The sequence below is a fragment of the Littorina saxatilis genome, linkage group LG16 (assembly GCF_037325665.1).
Source record: "Littorina saxatilis isolate snail1 linkage group LG16, US_GU_Lsax_2.0, whole genome shotgun sequence".
NCBI classification, from domain to species: domain Eukaryota; kingdom Metazoa; phylum Mollusca; class Gastropoda; order Littorinimorpha; family Littorinidae; genus Littorina; species Littorina saxatilis.
In genome coordinates, this window is record NC_090260.1 from 45,136,771 (window position 1) to 45,158,844 (window position 22,074).

Consider the following 22,074-nt stretch of genomic DNA (forward strand, 5'->3'; position numbering starts at 1 on the left):
TAACATCGTCCAGTGCTGACAGCAACGTTGTTTGGCTGAAACAAGAGGCACCTGAAATACCAACATTGTCCAGTGCTCAAGTAAAAAATCACATGTTGACAAGAGAAAGACCACTTGCCTGCCTTAAATGTACAACAATATTTGGTCAAAACAAACACATGTTAACACATACAACTGAACAGCCACATGCCTGTCCTCATTGCGAAGAGAAATTTGCTCTGAAAGGGCATTTAAAGACCCACATGTTGACACATACAGGAGAAAAGCCACATGCCTGTCCTCATTGTTCAAAGAAATTTGCTGGGAAAGATGGTTTGAAGACCCACATGTTGACACATACAGGAGAAAAGCCACATGCCTGTCCTCATTGCGAAAAGAAATTTGCTCTCAAAAAGGTTTTGAAGATCCACATGTTGACACATACAGGAGAAAAGCCACATGCCTGTCCTCATTGTTCAAAGAAAATTGCTCGGAAAAACTATTTGAAGACCCACATGTTAACACATACAGGAGAAAAGCCACATGCCTGTCCTTATTGCAAAGTAAAGTTTCTTCAGAAAGGGCAATTAAAGCTCCACATGTTGACACATACAGGAGAAAAGCCACATGCCTGTCCTCGTTGTTCAAAGAAATTTGCTCGAAAAAACTATTTGAAGGCCCACATGTTGACACATACAGGAGAAAAGCCACATGCCTGTCCTCATTGTACAATGAAATTTCTTCAGAAAGGGCATTTAAAGAGCCACATGTTGACACATACAGGAGAAAAGCCACATGCCTGTCTTCATTGCGAAAAGAAATTTGCTGTGAAAGGGGATTTAAAGACCCACATGTTGACACATACAGGAGAAAAGCCACATGCCTGTCCTCGTTGTTCAAAGAAATTTGCTCGAAAAGACTATTTGAAGGCCCACATGTTGACACATACAGGAGAAAAGCCACATGCCTGTCCTCATTGTTCAAAGAAATGTTTTCAGAAAAGGGATTTGAAAACCCACATGTTCACACATACAGGAGAAAAGCCACATGCCTGTCCTCATTGCGAAGAGAAATTTGCTGTGAAAGGTCATTTAAAGACCCACATGTTGACACATACAGGAGAAAAGCCACATGCCTGTAGTCGTTGTTCAAAAAAATTTGCTCGAAAAGACTATTTGAAGACCCACATGTTAACACATACAGGAGAAAAGCCACATGCCTGTCCTCGTTGTTCAAAGAAATTTGCTCGAAAAAACTATTTGAAGGCCCACATGTTGACACATACAGGAGAAAAGCCACATGCCTGTCCTCATTGTACAATGACATTTCTTCAGAAAGCGCATTTAAAGACCCACATGTTGACACATACAGGAGAAAAGCCACATGCCTGTCCTCATTGCAAAGTAAATTTTGCTCGCAGAATGCAATTAAAGACCCACATGTTGACACATACAGGAGAAAGCCACATGCCTGTCCCCATTGTTCAGAAAAATTTGCTCGGAAAGAGTTTTTGAAGGCCCACATGTTGACACATACAGGAGAAAAGCCACATGCCTGTCCTCATTGCAAAGTAAATTTTGCTCGCAAAGGGCAATTAAAGACCCACATGTTGACACATACAGGAGAAAAGCCACATGCCTGTCCTCGTTGTTCACAGAAATGTGCTCGGAAAGATGTTTTGAAGATCCACATGTTGACACATACAGGAGAAAAGCCACATGCCTGCCTTATTTTCACAGCAAAATATTCTCACAAAAATAGTTTGAAAATCCACATGTTAACACATACTTGAAAAAAGCCACCTGTCCTCACTGCATTGTACAGGGAAATCTAAGCGGCGATCACGTGATTTGTGCAAAGGAAATTAGTTATCCGAGAAGTCATCCAAGAGAAGGTTGGAATAAAATGACACGGGAATTACCACTTTAATTTGGGTGCAAACTTAATCGCAATAATATTTTTGCCAAGTTTAGTATATATTATTTATCGTTAGATTTGACTGTGATATCAACATTTATCAACCCCCCGCGGGTTAGGGGGAGTCCCATGTTGGTTGGGACGAGAAAGAATTTACCCGATGCTACCCAGCATGTCCTAAGAGGCGACTAACGGTTCTGTTTCTCTTTTTACCCTTAAGTGTTTCTTGTGTAGAATATAGTCAATGTTTGTAAAGATTTTAGTCAAGCAGTATGGTAAGAAATGTTAGTCCTTTGTACTGGAAACAAATTAACAAGTGGCTCTATCCCATCTCCCCCCATTTCCCCTATCCCATCCCCCTCTTTCCCCGTCGCAATATAACCTTGAATGGTTGAAAACCACGTTAAACACCAAATAAAGAAAGAAAGAACCCCGGCCGGGTCATACCTAAGACTTTAAAATTGGCAATTTAGTGGCTGCTCCGCCTGGCGTCTGGCATTATGGGGTTAATGCTAGGACACTAGTGTTGGTCCGGTGTCAGAATAATGTGACTGGGTGAGACATGAAGCCTGTGCTGCGACTTCGGTCTTGTGTGTGGCGCACGTTATATGTCAAAGCAGCACCGCCCTGATATGGCCCTTCGTGGTCGGCTGGGCGTTAAGCAAACAAACAAACAAACGCTAGTTTACAAGTAGGGCTTCTGCTGAGCATCAAGATGTGATTAATGTATTTTTGCTGTCTGTCTTATGGATTCTTACCCCCCGCGGGTTAGGGGGAGTCCCATATTGGTTGGGACTAGAAAGAATTTACCCGATGCTAACCAGCATGTCGTAAGAGGCGACTAACGGTTCTGTTTCTTCTCTTCTTTTGTCTTATTTCTGCCTTACCAGTCCTTTCACCTATATTTCCTTCCAAGAAAACTCTCCCTACTATTCCCTGCAGTTTTCCAATTCTTTTCTTGTTGTCTTATTTCTACCTGACTGGATTCATCACCTTTATTTCACTTAGCAAAAGTCTTCTTTTCCACATCCTTATTTCTCTGCACCCCGCATGTCGTATGAGGCGACTAACGGATTCTGTTTCTCCTTTAACCCTTGTTAAGTGGTTCTTGTATAGAATTTAGTCAATGTTTGTAAAGATTTTAGTCAAGCAGTATGTAAGAAATGTTTAGTCCTTTGTACTGGAAACTTGCATTCTCCCAGTAAGGTCATATATTGTACTACGTTGCAAGCCCCTGGAGCAATTTTTTGATTAGTGCTTTTGTGAACAAGGAACACTTAACAAGTGGCTCTATCCCATCTCCCCGCTTTCCCCTATCCCATCTCCCCCCTTTCTCTCGTCGCGATATAACCTTCGTGGTTGAAAACGACGTTAAACACCAAATAAAGAAAGAAAGAAAAAAAGAATTATGGATTCTTGTGCAAAGTTTAAACAGAGGCATTTTATGGTTTTTAAGTTGTGCTGTACAGTTTGACGCCAGTTTTCAAGTAGTGCTTTTGCTGTGTGATTATTTTGATGTGATTAATTTCTTTGTGCCGTCACCCCACGCGGGTTAGGGGAACCCCCTGCAGGTTAAGGGGAGTCCCATATTGGTTGGGACGAGAAAGAATTTACCCGATGCTACCCAGCATGTCGTAAGAGGTGACTAACGGTTCTGTTTCTCCTTTTACCCTTGTTAAATGTTTCTTGTATAGAATATAGTCAATGTTTGTAAAGAATTTAGTCAAGCAGTATGTAAGAAATGTTAAGTCCTTTGTATTGGAAACTTGCATTCTCCCAGTAAGGTCATATATTGTACTACGTTGCAAGCCCCTGGAGCAATTTTTTGATTAGTGCTTTTGTGAACAAGAAACAATTACAGTGAAACCCGGCTATATTGAAGTGGCACGGGACCCGGGAAGACCTTCAATATAGCCGGAACTTCAATATAGGCAATTCTCGGTTATATTGAATTTCCCTCCTTGTTCCTTCAGAAATTCAATATAACCGAACTTTTTTTCACTACAGGCCTACATTCTTATTTCCGTGTCCACACTTTGCGTTTGATGGGAGATATATTCCCATTAATCTTTCACCTGTTGGCTGTTGTTCTTCGAGCCTCCTTGCTTTTTTTCTGCACACACACACGGACACACACACGCACGCCCCCTCCCTTACACACACAAACACACATTCCATATTCCTCAGCTACTTCCTTTCTTTTATTGCAGCCAGTTTCCAGCTTCTGAATAAGCTCGATTTTTCTTTTAATTGTCAGACTCACCCTTTTTACATTTAGTTAAGTTTTGACTAAATGTTTTAACATAGAGGGGGAATCAAGACGAGGGTCGTGGTGTGTGTGTGTGTGTGTGTGTGCGTGTGTGTGTGTGTGTGTGTGTGTGTGTTTCTGTCTGTCTGTGCGTGTGTGTGTGTAGAGCGATTCAGAGTGAACTACTGGACCGATATTTATGACATTTGACATGAGAGTTCCTGGGTATGATATCCCTGGACTTTTTTTTCATTTTTTGGATAAATGTCTTTGATGACGTCATATCCGACTTTTGTAAAAGTTGAGGCGGCACTGTCACACCCTTATTTTTCAATCAAATTGATTGCAATTTTAGTCAAGCATTCTTCGACAAAGGCTGGACTTTGGTATTGCATTTCAGCTTGGAGGCTTAAAAATTAATGAATGACTTTGGTCATTAAAAATTAAAATTGTAATTAAATTTTTTTTTATAAAATGATCCAAATTTACTTTTATCTTAGTCTTCATCATTTTCTGATTCCAGAAACATATAAATATGTTATATTCGGATTAAAAACAAGCTCTAAAAATGAAAAATATAACAATTATGATTAAAATTAAATTTCCAAAATCGATTTAAAAACAATTTCATCTTATTCCTTGTCGGTTCCTGATTCCAAAAACATATAGATATGATATGTTTGGATTAAAAACACGCTCAGAAAGTTAAAGCGAAGAGAGGTACAGAAAAGCGTGCTTTGCAGCACAGCCCAACCACTACCGCACTAAACAAGCTCGTTAATTTCACTGCCTTTTGTACGAGCGGCGGACTACGGTCATTGTGAAAAAAATGCAGTGCGTTCAGTTTCATTCTGTGAGTTCGACAGCTTGACTAAATGTTGTTATTTCGCCTTACGCGACTTGTTTGTTTTGCAGCCATTTTTGCTAGTGTACAAAGGGAAACTACTCGCATGAACAAGAGAAATTAAGTCGGGGAGATCTACGCACCACAAGACTACATGGCGTAGCTGTCAGAGGCCCGCGGCATTGTTAGACTGTAATGTTATCAGAAACCTCCTGACTCGAAAGTTGATGCTGATCTGGCTGACAGAGGCGCTGACAGAGGCGTGTCATATCATTCGGCGCCCGCGCAGTCATTGTTCTTAAAAATAAAAAGTTAAACAAATCTTTGGAGCAAACATTTAATATAGCCAGGTAAAAACGTCCCGTGGGCTGAATTTTTGTTTCAATATAGCCGGGATTTCAATATAGCCGACTTCAATGTAGCCAACATTTTTTAACAAAGAAAAAGTAGAGCTTCAGCCGGGACCTGAAAAATTCTTCAATATAGCCGGGATTTCAATATAGCCTACTTCAATATAGCCGGGTTTCACTGTAACAAGTGGCTCTATCCCATCTCCCCGCTTTCCCCAATCCCATCTCCCCGCTTTCCCCTATCCCATCTCCCCCCTTTTCCCGTCGCGATATAACCTTGAATGGTTGAAAACGACGTTAAACACCAAATAAAGAAAGAAAGAAATAAAAAAAATATATAAAAAAATAATAATATTTAAATAATTTTTTTTAATTTTTTTTCAAATATACCTTGGCACGTACATACAATATAGGTCCAATTCATTCTTCTTACTCGGCGTGACGTTATCAAATGGATCGGCTAGCTTTAGCCCTAAGGGGCACAACTCCGCTCATACTCTCTTCGCGCCGCCATATTGGATGCCGTCTTTGTTAGTTTTCTTCATTGCACTCTTGTTCTTTTTGCGTATTTCACTGTGTATGCAGACAAAATGAAGAAAACTGTGCATGCATGAGTCCAAAGGGGATCTGCCTTTTTAACACAACAGCACAACATAAAAAGTAAAGCAAGAATACATTATTATATTCATTTATTTATTCTTTATCTCAAATTACCATGCAGACAGTGCACCAAAATTCACAAGATAAAGCTCTCAAGACAGGCAAATGAGGTACAATGCAGCTCAGGTAACTACTGCAAAGTATAATTTTCAAAGCATCCTATCACAGTGTTCACTCTAAAGGCACAACCGATGGACAATTGTTGATTAGGCAAAACAAAAAAAAATTGTCTGTTTCTGGTCACCCGACCGACCCTAAATTTCGGCGCCGACCCTAAACTTTTTTTTTCCAAACTCAAAAAAATTTTTTTTTTTTTGGTGGTAAAGGACAGGGTGAGAAAATGAACAACAAAAACGTGTGAAAACGAAAGTCCGCTGACGATTTGTAAATGTGTTGAGTGTCTTGTCTCTATGTATAGTGAATCCAGTCTCTTTGCGCGATTTTTAAAGTTAGTTTTATTGGTCTACATTTGGGGTAAAAAAAATAAAAAATTAAAAAAAATCCCTACCTACCGACCCTATTTTTTTTTTTAGCCATGTTACCAGAAACAGACAATTTTTGGGGGGGGGCCTTAGCGCACTGCACACAGCAAAAAATAACCAGTTATAATCGTCTTCTCCGCTCAGTAACTTCCTTCCAGTTGTCACCCTGATGGTAAACAACTTTAGGGATCCTAAAGTGTGCCTGCTGACTGCAGTTTTTGGCCACACAACGTGTCATTTTCACTTTTGTCGAGTCGCCACCCAACGCTCAAGCACTGTCAGAGATCGTGCAAGGCATCCAACATGGCGGCGGATGACCAATTCCAGAGAGTTACGACCCGTGATTCTCATACCGCGCGCGCCGAGTAGAAATGCTGTTGTTAACTTGAGTTTCTGCAATGGGCCTATACATGTAAACACATTTATATTGGTGACATAAAAGGTTTGTGGACAGAAAACCTTGTACAAAAAATAGAGAGAGAGAGAGAGAGAGAGAGAGAGAGAGAGAGAGAGAGAGAGAGAGAGAGAGATCCTGCGTAAATGTGAAAACGTATCAACCTTGAATTTGACGAGGTGTTGAATACGTATTTGACAATCACACATATAATTAAAAAACACACCAGAAAATGTATAATTATATCAATTTTATTGTGATCAACAATACTCAGATCATGCAAAAACAAACACCACACTTTGAAAAATCCGAAAGAACAACTGACAACATAATGTGCCGGATATACAACAATAAAGCTTAAAGCAAAAGGCAACTAATACTGCAAGTGCTGTCCATATGTGTTTTATCTACCACTCATGGAAACAAAGTGCACCTCACCAGGCTTTCTGTCCAATACCTGCAATATAAAGTTTATAGTATCAATCTTTGGATTGTATTATTACTGTCCAAATATATAAACAAATTAACTTGCAATTCTATATGTGTTTTATTTGCATGCTATGCATGACCGCTTTACACTCGTCGCAATATAACCTTGAATGGTTGAAAACGACGTTAAACACCAAATAAAGAAAGGAACGCGCCGCCCGAATACAAGCGTTCACTGATCATGCCGTTGTCAGCACGCCGCCAGAATCCGTGCGTAAGGTGCGTGAGTCGCTTCGCCACACACCGCCTTAATAGTAGCGTTGGAAGTGGAAAATACCACGCTGGGGATTTTCCATACGAAAACCCACGTCATAGGTTCAGAGGTCGGCTGCATTACCATACGCGACAAATAACTCCCAGAACAGTTGATTTCATTGGTTAGTTTGGATACTACAGGTCATTGACGGGACCAACCCATGCCTTAGTTTCATATTTAGGATTCCAAAATGTCGCGAGTTGTCAGTGTTGTTGCGAAGCGCATCGTCCGTGCGCGGCGTGCCTTTGGTTCTTTCTGGAACCACAACGGAAGGTTTGACCGATCAAAGTCAAATCGGCAACTTGGCTCGAAATCCCACGGTTTGCACCAGTTTTATAAATCAGTTCGCGGTGCCTTGTTGGCTGGCGCTAAAAAGCCCCCGCGGGTGTGAGTTCTGCCATATGCCGCACCCTGCATTTTCGAAATTCCAACATGTTCGGCTGTTTTCGGAATGACGTCATGATCGGCTCCCTCCGTGGAATGTGCTATTTTTGTATGGTTCTATGCCACGGTGCATTTTTCTGTTATTGCCAAGCACTGGCCCATGCCACCTTGCACTTTATGTTATTGCCAAGCACTGGCTCATGCCACCGTGCACTTTATATTGATTGCTAAGCACTGGTTCTATGCCACGGTGCACTTGATGTTATTGCCAACCACTGGCCCATGCCACCTTGCATTTTATGTTTTTGCTAGGCACTGGTTCTATGCCACGGTACACTTTCTGTTATTGCCAAGCACTGGCCCATGCCACCTTGCATTTTGTTATTGCCAAGCACTGACACTATGCCACCTTGCACTTTATATTGATTGCCAAGCACTGGCTCATGCCACTGTGCACTCTATGTTGATTTCAAGCTCTGGCCAATGCCACCTTGCACTTTATGTTGATTGCCAAGCACTGGCTCTTGCCACCGTGCACTCTATGTTGATTTCAAGTTCTGGCCCATGCCACCTTGCACTTGCCAAGCACTGGCTCATGCCACCGTGCACTCTATGTTGATTTCAAGCTCTGGCCCATGCCACCTTGCACTTTATGTTGATTGCCGAGCACTGGCTCATGCCACCGTGCACTCTATGTTGATTTCAAGCTCTGGCCCATGCCACCTTGCACTTTATGTTGCCAAGCACTGGCTCTTGCCACCGTGCACTCTATGTTGATTTCAAGCTCTGGCCCATGCCACCAAGCACTGGCTCATGCCACCGTGCACTCTATGTTATTTCAAGCTCTGTCCCATGCCACCTTGAACTTGCCAAGCACTGGCTCATGCCACCGTGCACTCTATGTTGATTCAGTTCAAGCTCTGCCCCATGCCACCTTGCACTTGCCAAGCACGGGCTCATGCCACAGTGCACTCTATGTTATTCAGTTCAAGCTCTGTCCCATGCCACCTTGAACTTGCCAAGCACTGGCTCATGCCACCGTGCACTATATGTTGATTTCAAGCTCTGGCACTATGCCACCTTGCACATTGTTGATCGCCAAGCACTGGCACTATGCCACCATGCACTTTATGTTGATGCCAAGCACTGGCTCTATGCCACTGTGCACTTTCTGTTTATTGCCAAGCATGCCCCAGTGCACTTATGTTCCGAACTTCACTTGTCCTTCAGCCTAATTGGGCTGACTGGGCCACTACAGTGTGATTGAGGATTTGCCTTCGTAAACGATAGATTCATATTCCTTCCCCTGCTATGTCTCTGTGCCAATGAATACACACTCTCCATACAGAACACTAGTTCGGCTGCCCGTTTGTATTCCTGGTTAGCATGCCTCCTAAGCGCAGAGCTGCCGCTGGTGTTGCCTCGGCTACGGCCAAACTGAGGAGACCAACCCGGGGACCCATCAGGGCTCAAGCACAACCAGTTGATGTCGCCCCTCTGGGAGCCAGGCAACAACCAGCTGCTCCCCCAGCTGCAGCTCCTGACCCGACGCTTGTCCAAGCGGTCACACAGGCCGTCCTCCAGGCGTTGGTGGCCCAGGAATCTGCCGCTGAGCTCCCCGAGGACCCTGTGATGAACGTGATCGACAACGCCGTCACCGACATAACAGGTACCTACCCTCCCGTAACCCTCGGTCAGTCCCACTTTATATCGTCTTCCAGCCCAGTTACTGCCACTATTTCGGGAAAACTAAAAGACCAAATTTGGCAGGGTCAATTTATTGACCTACATGACCTACTGGAAGATCCCGCTAATGAACCCCCTCTCTTTGCGTTTGACCCGACTTCCCCAACTGGCCTTTATCTACAGAAGCGCCCCAAAATGAAGCCCTAAATGGACCCAACCACATGGACCCTGGCTTGGAACCGTTTTTCTGCCATCGTCACTGCGAGACGGCCTGAGCTAGCTCCTGGGCTAGCTCACCACATGGAGGTCGTGGTCAAGATGGCAGGGAAGCGGGGCGACTGGCGTTTTTATGACGCCCAGTTTCGTCGCCTGATCGAGCGAGGGGAAGTCATTTGGGGTACCACTCACTTGGAACTTTATATGAATGCCACGATGGCATCCCACCCAACCTCCCTTGGGCTTACAAACTCCCTCCCTCGTACTTCCCAACAAGTCCCCATCCCCAGCGGGGCATGTTTTTCCTTCCACAAATCAGGTGAATGCTCAGCAGGCACGCAATGTTCTTATCAACATCAGTGTTTTAATGCTGGGTGCAGAGCATTTCACCCAATCACCCACTGCCCCAAACCAGTGACCCACCCCTTTTCAATCCTGCCTCGGTTTTTAAACAACCGCGGTAGAGGCAATCGCTCCCAGGAGTTTCAATTTGGATCACAGCCCCAGCAATCCTTTCAGCCCCGTTTCTCTCACCCAGCCCACGATACATAAAAACTAGTCACATTTTGAATGTAAACGGCACCATCCGTCTGGTTGTCATACTAGTCACATTTTGAATGTTTTCAAGGCACCATCTATCTGGTGTCAACCATCAGATTCTGATCACAGACTGTCAGTGTGTCCAAGCCCCATCACTTTATCAGAATTGCGAAAGAAGTCCGCGCTGACATGTTCATGTGGACATTGTTTCTGAAAGTTTTCAATGGCAAACCTCTTGTTCTTCCTGGCAGATTCCTGATCTCGGATTCACTTAACCTGTTCACAGATGCATTTGGTTCACTAGGTTATGGAGCAGTCTTTGGCTCAGTGGTTGTCTGGGACATGGAACGACCTGTGGCGCGCGCTCCCAGTCAATCACCCTGCTTGAGCTGTACCCCATCGCGCTGGCAGTGGAACTGTGGGGAGAGTCCCTCGCTAACAAATGTTTGTCTTTTTACACAGATAATCTGACCTTGGCGGATATTCTCACCAAACAGACCTCCAAGGATAGACTTATCATGACACAACCCAGTACAGGTACCTCTGCTGCCCTGCTTGAACCCCAAACCTCCATGTTAAGCCTACTCCTCAAATCTACTCCTCAAATCGTCTCTTGCTCCACCTACTCAGAGGTCATACCGTCGAGCCTGGACCTTATTTGTAGAGTTTGCTGACAAGCATTGCCTAGCATTAGCACCTCCCATTCCAGTAGGCACCATTGCACTGTTCATTTCCTTTCTCACGAATAAGTCGAACAAGCCGGCTACAATCTCCTCGTATGTGTTTGCCCTGGGATACATACATAAGATGTGTGCCGTCCCTGATCCAACGTCCTCCCTCAGCCTACTTGCAATTGCGCCGTCCAGGTAACAGCCCTCTTTTTGCATGGGCTTCTGGCAGACCAGTCCTACCTAAGGAATTCGAAACAGTGCTCAAACGAGCTTTGGTCTTTTGTCAGGTTGACCCCTCTCATTACCATTGTTATAGCTTTCGTATAGGTGCAGCAACTGCAGCAGCCGAGCGAGGCTTGTCAGATCCGTCAGCTCGGAAGATGGAAATCGGATGCCTTCAAAACATACATACGGGACGCACGTTCGTCCGCACCCTAGTTCCAACCCCGCCTTGTCGAGAGTTCAGTTATGCTAGGAAGGGCAGAGTGTCCTCTGTAACCTCTCCTTAGTGTTATTATGTTAATTGCATTGTTCGGTGTGTCTCTCAGTGGTGCAACAGCTAGGAAGGGCAGAGTGTGCTCTGTAACCTGTCCCATGTTATTATGGTTACTGCCCTGTCATGCATGTCTGTTTGGATTAACCTCCGGCAGAGACTTTTTCAGCTCTCCTCCAATAATTTCTTGTCTTTTTTCAGCTCCTTGGCAAAGGCAGACAGTATTATGACTCCTGTACAATTTATGTGTCCATTTTACTGCCGGGAATCTCTCTGTTTGAATTCGTGCAGGATGTTCTCCTGTCTCAGTATCCACAAGGCACAACAACAACATAGTCTTTACCAACCACGAGGATGAGGGCTGCTGCCAGAACACTGCTCAAATCTACTCATATCGTTTCAAGTCTGTGTTTCCATCCGTTGGATTTCCCCCTAAACAGTGTTGTTGCATAGGCCACTATTTCTCCTACTTCCTACTTTTGGCGCTGCGCAGCCAATTGCCTGGCAATTGTCAGCGTTATGGCGGAACAGCCCCAAAAGCTTTATGGACTCTCTAGATTTTATAATGAAATTCAATTGTTGGATTCCATGAGAATCCCAAACTAAATTAATTAACAGGTTGGGCAATTAACTATCTATTCTTGAAAAACATAGGTAAGGTAAAATAATTACAGAATTTAATAAAAAAAAAGGTAAAGGTAAAGGTATTCCCATAACCATCTGGTCGTAGGGGAGAGAGATGTTAGAGATCTTCACTTTTCTGGGGGCCAGCTTTTTATGAGGGCGGTGCCCATCTCCTCTCCCTCGCTGCCTTTGCCTTCCCCGGCCCTGAATAGGGTCAGGTACCCATTTCCAGCTGGGTGGACTGGAGAGCGCTCGGAAAAATCGGGTATTTGTATTTGTCCCCGAGTGGGGGACGAACCACGACCTCCAGCGTGAGAGGCAAGCGCTCTAACCACTGCGCCACTCCGCTCTCTAATTTAATAAGGTAAAATAATTACAGAATTTAATAAAATAATTGTCACTTCGGTGGCCTACTGCAGCAACACTATGCATTGACTCTGTGGTTTTTTGCTTGTATGTTAATTGTGTGAACTGTGTCTCATCTGCCTTGTCTCCACTGATTTCACATAAAAAGTCTTGTGGGAACAAGGACATTTATGTGAAATCGGAATTCCTCTGCTGTAACCCCATGAATATTAATGAGTAGCACATGGACCAATCGCTGGGTAATGCCAGAGATTGTTCCAGCCAGCTTCGCGTGGATGCTTTCCCCTTGACCTCGTTCGGCACTCTCTCCTTGTCTTCCTACAGACAACATCATTTTTGCTCTGTCGATACTTTTGACTTATTCTCCGTCTTTTCCCTCCCACCCATCCCTATGTTTACCAGTTATCCCCTTTGGTTACATATTGCAATGCAAATTTAGATTCTTATCCTTGTCATGGTGTCATTATATTGCAAGCTATTATTGTTGTCACCTTGCTGAATATATTCGTAAATTTGCTTGTACTTTTAGTTCCTGTCACTGGAATGAGTTAGCCTCTAACGATGGGTTGTCCATGCCATAATTCTGTCCATGGTTTATTACATTACATGCCCTTATCAGCTCCTATTCACTTTCGATTCTGACAATTTTTCTTCTGCATGCTGCCAGGGTGTGCTGGCACCACCGTTTGAGCTTCGGTGCAGTACCATTATTGATTGGTCTGGAACCGAAAATTAGGCTATAGTCCACAGTTGCACCAGGTCCAGACTACTTCCCTTTCGCCCTGAGCGGTTTTTGGGCTGAGCAGCCGGCGACTGTGGCATCTGGCATAAACATATATCTAAATAATATCAAACTAACGTTTCAATTGTCAGCGTTATGGCGGAACAGCCCCAAAAGCTTTATGGACTCTCTAGATTTTATAATGAAATTCAATTGTTGGATTCCATGAGAATCCCAAACTAAATTAATTAACAGGTTGGGCAATTAACTATCTATTCTTGAAAAACATAGGTAAGGTAAAATAATTACAGAATTTAATAAGGGAAAATAATTACAGAATTTAATAAAATAATTGTCACTTCGGTGGCCTACTGCAGCAACACTATGCATTGACTCTGTTGTTTTTTGCTTGTATGTTAATTGTGTGAACTGTGTCTCATCTGCCTTGTCTCCACTGATTTCACATAAAAAGTCTTGTGGGAACAAGGACATTTATGGGAAATCGGAATTCCTCTGCTGTAACCCCATGAATATTAATGAGTAGCACATGGACCAATCGCTGGGTAATGCCAGAGATTGTTCCAGCCAGCTTCGCGTGGATGCTTTCCCCTTGACCTCGTTCGGCACTCTCTCCTTGTCTTCCTACAGACAACATCATTTTTGCTCTGTCGATACTTTTGACTTATTCTCCGTCTTTTCCCTCCCACCCATCCCTATGTTTACCAGTTATCCCCTTTGGTTACATATTGCAATGCAAATTTAGATTCTTATCCTTGTCATGGTGTCATTATATTGCAAGCTATTATTGTTGTCACCTTGCTGAATATATTCGTAAATTTGCTTGTACTTTTAGTTCCTGTCACTGGAATGAGTTAGCCTCTAACGATGGGTTGTCCATGCCATAATTCTGTCCATGGTTTATTACATTACATGCCCTTATCAGCTCCTATTCACTTTCGATTCTGACAATTTTTCTTCTGCATGCTGCCAGGGTGTGCTGGCACCACCGTTTGAGCTTCGGTGCAGTACCATTATTGATTGGTCTGGAACCGAAACTTAGGCTATAGTCCACAGTTGCACCAGGTCCAGACTACTTCCCTTTCGCCCTGAGCGGTTTTTGGGCTGAGCAGCCGGCGACTGTGGCATCTGGCATAAACATATATCTAAATAATATCAAACTAACGTTTCAATTGTCAGCGTTATGGCGTAACAGCCCCAAAAGCTTTATGGACTCTCTAGATTTTATAATGAAATTCAATTGTTGGATTCCATGAGAATCCCAAACTAAATTAATTAACAGGTTGGGCAATTAACTATCTATTCTTGAAAAACATAGGTAAGGTAAAATAATTACAGAATTTAATAAGGTGAAATAATTACAGAATTTAATAAAATAATTGTCACTTCGGTGGCCTACTGCAGCAACACTATGCATTGACTCTGTGGTTTTTTGCTTGTATGTTAATTGTGTGAACTGTGTCTCATCTGCCTTGTCTCCACTGATTTCACATAAACACACACACACACACGATGCTGGGGAGGATGGGGTATTCGGGGGGCAGTTGTCGGAAAGGGGGGGGGGGGGCAACTGTCCGCCCATGGTTTGGGGCATTTGTCTGGGGCAATTGTTCAGAGGGCAGATGTACACGGGGAAATTGTCCGGGGGATAATTAAATTAGCCTTCTACCGGAGACATCATTCACAACACGTCTAATTGTTGTCACTGGTGCGCACAAAACTTGGTCACTGGATAAAGCATCAAATTCATAATATTCGCTTTTGAGAATGCAATACAATGTCATAAGTGAGCAATCTTTGTTTTAACCTTCGCAGCCGGTCGCTAAAAACATTCTTTGCAGCACGTCGTGAGTACCAAAGTAACCATACTTTTCAAAAAAGGAAAAACATGCACGGGTAAACAAAACAAGAACAAGAAAAACAAGTCGCGTAAGGCGAAAATACAACATTTACAGTAGTACCTGCCATATCCGGTCACCCATTAGTCATTGCAAAGGTGACCGCAATTATCAGGTGGCCGTTCATTACAGGCCCCCTCCTCCTCAAAAAAAAACCCCAAAACACGATCAAGTTTTCATGAAGAAAAGAAAGCGATCATCCACGAGCCGCCGATTCATTGTCTCTGTTAGTTTTGCTTTCGTTTATACATCTTAATTATTTGCGTGTTTAACTCGATCGTCCTGGCTGAGCTATTGTTTCGTATGTTTCTGTGTGTGTTGTTTGGATTATTATATATGTATTTGAGTGTCAGATAAACAAGTGTTTCAAACTCACATCAGCTGTGATCGATCCGGAAGTGACTGCCGTAAATGTACATGTATGCGCATGTCTGTATTTACAGTTTGCGCATGCGTAAGTATTCATGTCGTCTGCTCGTGCTGTGCCGTCTTTTTCTGCTGATTTCTAACGGCCAGATAGCAGGTGGGAGGTGGGTGGGCGGGGAGGGCCACAGGCGCTCGCCCGCGAAAGTGACAAGTGGCCGTTAAGTGGCCGCTCCTGTCGAGTAAGAGGGGCACCTTAGGGCAAAAATCAGTGACCGTTGACCGCGTCAGACGGGTTAACGGCCATTAAGAGTCAATTATAGAAGGAAAACTCTTTAGTCATGGGAAAGCTGGCCGCTCTGGGCAGGTTCACGCCCACGAAAGGGCCGGAAATGGAAGGGACTACTGTAGTCAAGTAGCTGTCGAACTCACAGAATGAAACTGAACGCAATGCAACGCAGCAAGACCGTATACTCGTAGCATCGTCAGTCCACCGCGCAGTGAAAGTGACAAAAAGAGCGGGTTAGTACTTGCGCTGAGAAGGATAGCACGCTTTTCTGTACCTCTCTTCGTTTTAACTTTCTGAGCGTGTTTTTAATCGAAACATATATCTAATGTTTTTGGAATCAGGAACCGACAAGGAATAAGATGAAGGTGTTTTTAAATTGATTTGGACAACTTAATTTTGATAATAATTTTTATATTTTTAATTTTCAGAGCTTGTTTTTAATCCAAATATAAATAGAGCTTAAACAATGACCACGAGTTGATTACTGGAAAATAAACCACGAGTGGGTATTTGCAGCCGCTTGGTAATTCACGAGTGTGCGGAGCACACGAGTGAATTACCAAGCGGCTGCAAATACCCACGAGTGGTTTATTTTCCAGTAATCAACGAGTTGTCGTCATTGTTTAAGCTATTTATACAACGAACAACACGGGTCGAACATGCAGTCATGCAGACGACATTTTGTACGCAATTTCATTTCAGCCTAATCACTCAGAGTGTCAAATGCGCGTCATTCAAATAGTCCCTATTCTTTTACTTTATTCTTAGTCTCCGACTCGTCGGCATTATACTTGTCTGGTCTAAATATCGGACCCCATTGCTACGATTAAAACACAATAGCGTTTATATAGCTATTCTGACATTACATTCTGTGTTAAAATCATGTTTTTGTCAGCAACAAGGACCAGAATGGTCCATGTCGTTGATAGCAGACGACGCTTCCCTTTCCGCATGAAGCCACGGAAATAACCGAACATTGAAAAACCCACGGACATGTATTACGGAGAAAACTCGGGATAACCGGATGTTTAGCATTACGTCAATATGCTAGGAATCATATGACGTCATGACGTATCGTGCTTGCCTACGTAGATTGTATATGTTCGAAAGTCTGACTTCTGTTGTGAATTCGCGTGGTGAAGGCTGCGGTAAATCTGTAGATGATAAGAGACCAAGGATTGTCTCAGAAGAAACGACTAAATGTTTCAGACCGGTAACTTCATTTCAACATTGCACTATATAATGGACGTTCTATGTGACAGGAGAGTTTGCTGATTTTGTGTTAAACATTGGAGAGATCGTCTGCTAGAATCAGAGATAGGTCGCTTCAGATTGCAGCTTCTGGAAATTTGCAAGGTTTGTTGCCAGAACTGGATTTTACACGTACAGTAAGCAACAACAAAAACACACACAAAGCAAATGGCATTGTCTGTCGACTATAGTCACAGAAACAAACCTGGCGAGGTATGCGTGTACTTCATACACGTCAGCCATTGTTGTTACAGTTTTGAGTCAACGTTGTACGTATTCTTCCGCAACAGGGTCCAATCGTCTGGGTTTCAAATGTTCTAAAAATAAATTCTAGTGTTGATTATTTTTTAGCCCTCTTTATTCTTACTTCGAATAATCCACGTGTGATTTTTGGTGTAATCAAAGTAGTTCGTTCTAATTTCTCACTTGTCTAAAAATAATCAACTAGATTTAATCCACCCCTCGGTTGCATTGCATGAGTTGTATAAAGACATTTAAGCCTCAATCTTAAATGTTGTTATGTCGGGCGAACGACGTACTCCTGTATGCTGAATTGGTTTTATTCCTATTCAGCAGGCTACTGTGTCAGCATTTTGGGTTATTCTCAAACAGCTTGGTCGGGAGACAAAACACCCTGGATGATAGACCAGCACCGAAATTGTGGCGCAATTTCTAGCTCCAGTTTTCTTCAATTTTCTAGCTATACTAGTCACCTTGGTTTTGCTCGACCTACAACAGTAGCATAGCAGTTTCAATTTAAAAGTAATTCACTTTTTACATCGATTCGACGAGGAGAACGAAGTTTTGGTAGTGTCTGACGAGTCACATCGGAGTCGAGGGAAAGACAAAGGAAAACCGCGGAACCGGCGTCCACGACACCGTGACCTACTTTTTGCTGGGGTGTGGTGAGTGTTCACGGTAGGCAATACTTTTGACTGACACTTCTTCATGGGGAATCCAATCTCTAGGATACCACAACTTTCTCAGCAGTCGCCTTGTAGCTCGTGTATTTTGTAGCAAAATTCGGTCAGCATATTGGAAAGGGGTGATACATGCCGGGAGCTGATCGTCTTACGCACACTGTCGAAGTGACCGAGCAGCAGCCACTCATAATAGTCGCAGAAAAGGGGGGAAGTTGGTGCTAGTAAAGGCCGGGGGCATGTTGTAATTTGCCTGGTCACGTTTACAGGGATAGGAGATGGACAACGCAGTCAATTTTGGTACAGCACGACAATTTGGAAAACACGACGGTTTCGTTTTGCCATGTAAGGGTAAATTAAAGGAAGGGAGGTAACTACCGGATAACAGAGTACTCGTCATAGGGGGTCACAAGTTACCTCCCATGTAGTGCTGTACTGTTTTCAATGGAAACTAAGGAATTCGAGGACAGAACTTTACAGTGATTACTAATAATGAAGGAAAAGCAATCACAATAAGTTTGAAAAGTTTAATATCAAACGCAGACATGTTTTTAATTGTCGAATTTAGGGGGGACAAGTTCTACTAAAAACTACTTGGGCAAGAACCTTAAATAATTAGGGGGGGCTAATGCTGTGGTCTCATCGGGCTGTACCTTGCCGCTACAGAAACGGCAGAAGGAAGAACAACACTGGGTTCTAACACGGTAATTCAACTAGTTATAGTCTGAGTGTTACAGATGTCTGGGAGAGGACGACCTCAACGCCGGGGGGCTGGCAGGCGACCAGCCAGACTGAGGTCATGCAGCCCAGTGCAGCAGCAAACAGGGCCGAGTGGGCATGGGCAGCCAGGACCGAGCCAGCGAGACGGGGACCATGGGCAGCCGGGACCGAGCCAGCGAGACTGGGGCCATGGGCAGCCGGGCCCAAGCCAGCGAGACTGGTGGGTTGATGGGCGAGAGACCAGACAGGATGCGACAACATCGTCGGATGCCCACACTTCAGCGCCCACGAGCGGAACCGATCCAAGTACACGGGAATTACGTGAGAGGCTGAGATTTTTGGAAGACGCTTTCGAGAAAGGGGCGGAAGGACACAGGGGTCATAGAATGGACCACCTCTCTATAACAGTGGCACATGATGTCAGAAGAAAGATTGTGGAGGGGAAATCCATCGACCTGGCAATTCTCCTTGCCAAATCCTTTATGGACAGGCAAGAGGACAGGCAGACAGTGGCCTATGTCTTGGACGTTCCGTATTGGAGCTGCAACTACAGCTGACATAAGCGGTAGGACAATGGAAGAGATAAAGATATTGGGAAGGTGGAAATCACAAGCCGTACGGGTATACAAAAGGGAATAACTTAGGGAACCCAGTGACACAAGATGGCGGATTTTCACAGGTTTCGTAAATTGGGCAAGTTGTTAAAATCAATTCGCAACAATAACAAGTGTTCATCTGAAGGGGGGGGTGGGGGGTAAGTTAGGCGTATAATAGAATAACTTTTCATTTTAAGTTAATCTAGCAGTTGCTGTAACATAAGCAACGACAGCCGGTGCCTCGCCGCAGATGGTGTACACCTCAGCGAGTGGGGCAACACACTCTTTGTTGCGAACTTAGAGAGACAGCTCATAGGTATAATTAGGGCGGGCAGATGTGGGGTAAATTGCTAGCAATTTGTTGGCATAAGATGGACATGGCCACAGGCGAAAGTAATTCTGCTTGGAAGCACACACTATTCAGTAACTTTAACGATATCTGCAGGATCCTCCCAGGATTGAGCCCTTACAAAAGGCCATGTTGTTGTGGCCTGGTTCAGTGGAGGAGGGTCCTGTGGCTGCACCATTACCGACCTGTATCCATTGCTAGTCTTTCTCACCCTGTGAGAGCCAGGGGTTGGCGTGCTAAACAGAGTGATTTGGTTGGTGGACTCCATCAGATTACTTCTGCAAGTATAGTACGTAATGGGCAAAACAGAGCTGAGACGTCAGCCAGGGGCCTGCTGATTCGCTGGTACAGATGAGGGCAATTGGATACAGAGAAGCGGAGGGGGTGCATTTCTAAATTTTGTGTTTAAAAAAGTGGATAATTGCTGCCTGTGGTTATGTCTATCTCCCCACTCTGCGCCCGATTATGCCAAAAAGTATTAACCTGATTGAACAACAATATGTTTGTTTTGAACTTATGTAATTGGGGCTGAGGAATAGTGACTCAGAACAGCTAAATGTTTGGTTGTACATGGATAGACTTTTTACCCTGGTCAGGGGGTTTTTTTGCTTAAAGAGGAATGTACAGCAGCAAGTTTGTTGCTCGTGGAATTTTGAACCCCAGTCAGGGGAGTTTGTGGACGTGTGGATACACATGTATATTTGTTTGTTTGTTTGTTTATTTGTTGCTTAACGTCCAGCCGACTACGCAGAGCCATATCAGGACGAACACATGTATATATACCAGCTCAATAAATGTTGGAAATGTTACTACCAGGGTGAAGTTTTAGATGGTGCGGTATGAGGATGGAAGTTGTGTGTATATGTGTAAATATGCGAGAGTGGTATCGCGACATAAAGACATTTAAGCCTCAATCTTAAATGTTGTTATGTCGGGCGAACGACGTACTCCTGTATGCTGAATTGGTTTTATTCCTATTCAGCAGGCTACTGTGTCGGCATTTTGGGTTATTCTCAAACAGCTTGGTCGGGAGACAAAACACCCTGGATGATAGACCAGCACCGAAATTGTGGCGCAATTTCTAGCTCCAGTTTTCTTCAATTTTCTAGCTATACTAGTCACCTTGGTTTTGCTCGACCTACAACAGTAGCATAGCAGTTTCAATGTACATTCCTCATTAAGCACAAAACCCTGACCAGGGTAAAAATGTCTATACATGTACAACCAAACATTTAGCTGTTCTGAATCACTATTCCTCTGACACAAATGCAGAGGTTCGAAACAACACATATTTCTGTTCTATCAGGTTATTACTTTTTGGCATAATCGGGCGCAGAGTGGGGAGATAGACATAACCACAGGCAGTAATTGACCACTTTTTTAAACACCTAATTTTGAAATGCACCCCCTCCGCTTCTCTGTATCCAAATGCCCTCATCTGTACCAGCAAATCAGCAGGCCCCTGGCTGACGTCTCAGCTCTGTTTTGCCCATTACGTACTATACTTGCAGAAGTAATCTGGTGGTGTACACCAACCAAATCACTCTGTTTAGCACGCCAACCCCTGGCTCTCACAGGGTGAGAAAGACTAGCAATGGATACAGGTCGGTAATGGTGCAGCCACAGGACCCTCCTCCACTGAACCAGACCACAACAACATGGTCTTTTGTAAGGGCTCAATCCTGGGAGGATCCTGCAGATATCGTTAAAGTTACTGATCCTGCAGATATCGTTAAAGTTACTGAATAGTTTGTGCTTCCAAGCAGAATTACTTTCGCCTGTGGCCATGTCTATCTTATGCCATCAAATTGCTAGCAATTTACGCCACTTCTGCCCGCCCTAATTATACATGTGAGCTGTCTCTCTAAGTTCGCAACAAAGAGTGTGTTGCCCCATTCGCTGAGGTGTACACCATCTGCGGCGAGGCACCAGCCGTCGTTGCTTATGTTGGGGTGCTTAATTACCTCCCCTCCCTCAGCCCCAAACACTTTTCTTGCCTTCCTTTGTGCCCATTTTCTGGCCCTCTCTGCCCCCGCTACAGATTGACTGTACCGCCAGCTCTGTCTGGGCAGCATGTCCGACCATACCAAGGTTGTGTCGGGGCATAAGGTCCGCATGAACAGGACACACTCCTCCAGTTCCTTCCTCCAGGTAAAGGTGTTGAGCAACCCAATATCATTGGCCCCAACATGCAGAACCATGTATGTTGGAGGCACACTAGTCTTCAGGGTCTCCACCACAAGCGGACGCACCTGGCCTAGGCGGAGTCCTGGTCGTCCAATAAGCCTTGTAGGTATTGGGAGCAGTAGACCCTGCCCCTTCTGTTTCAAACCCTTGTCCATGCGAGAAA

General features: G+C 44.0%; 1 protein-coding gene and 1 long non-coding RNA gene across 2 annotated transcripts; both read left to right on the plus strand.

Moving 5' to 3' along the window:
- The first annotated feature begins 746 nt into the window (after window positions 1–746).
- Window positions 747–3,302, plus strand: LOC138951383 (gastrula zinc finger protein XlCGF57.1-like). The gene has a single exon (XM_070322995.1). It carries the CDS (start codon window positions 747–749, stop codon window positions 1,491–1,493), a length of 747 nt encoding a protein of 248 aa, XP_070179096.1. The 3' UTR covers window positions 1,494–3,302.
- A 6,755-nt stretch (window positions 3,303–10,057) lies between these two features.
- LOC138949779 (uncharacterized) lies at window positions 10,058–12,657 on the plus strand. The gene is made up of 2 exons (XR_011450440.1): window positions 10,058–12,268; window positions 12,598–12,657. It is a non-coding gene; the product is annotated as an uncharacterized lncRNA (long non-coding RNA).
- The last annotated feature ends 9,417 nt before the right edge of the window (window positions 12,658–22,074 follow it).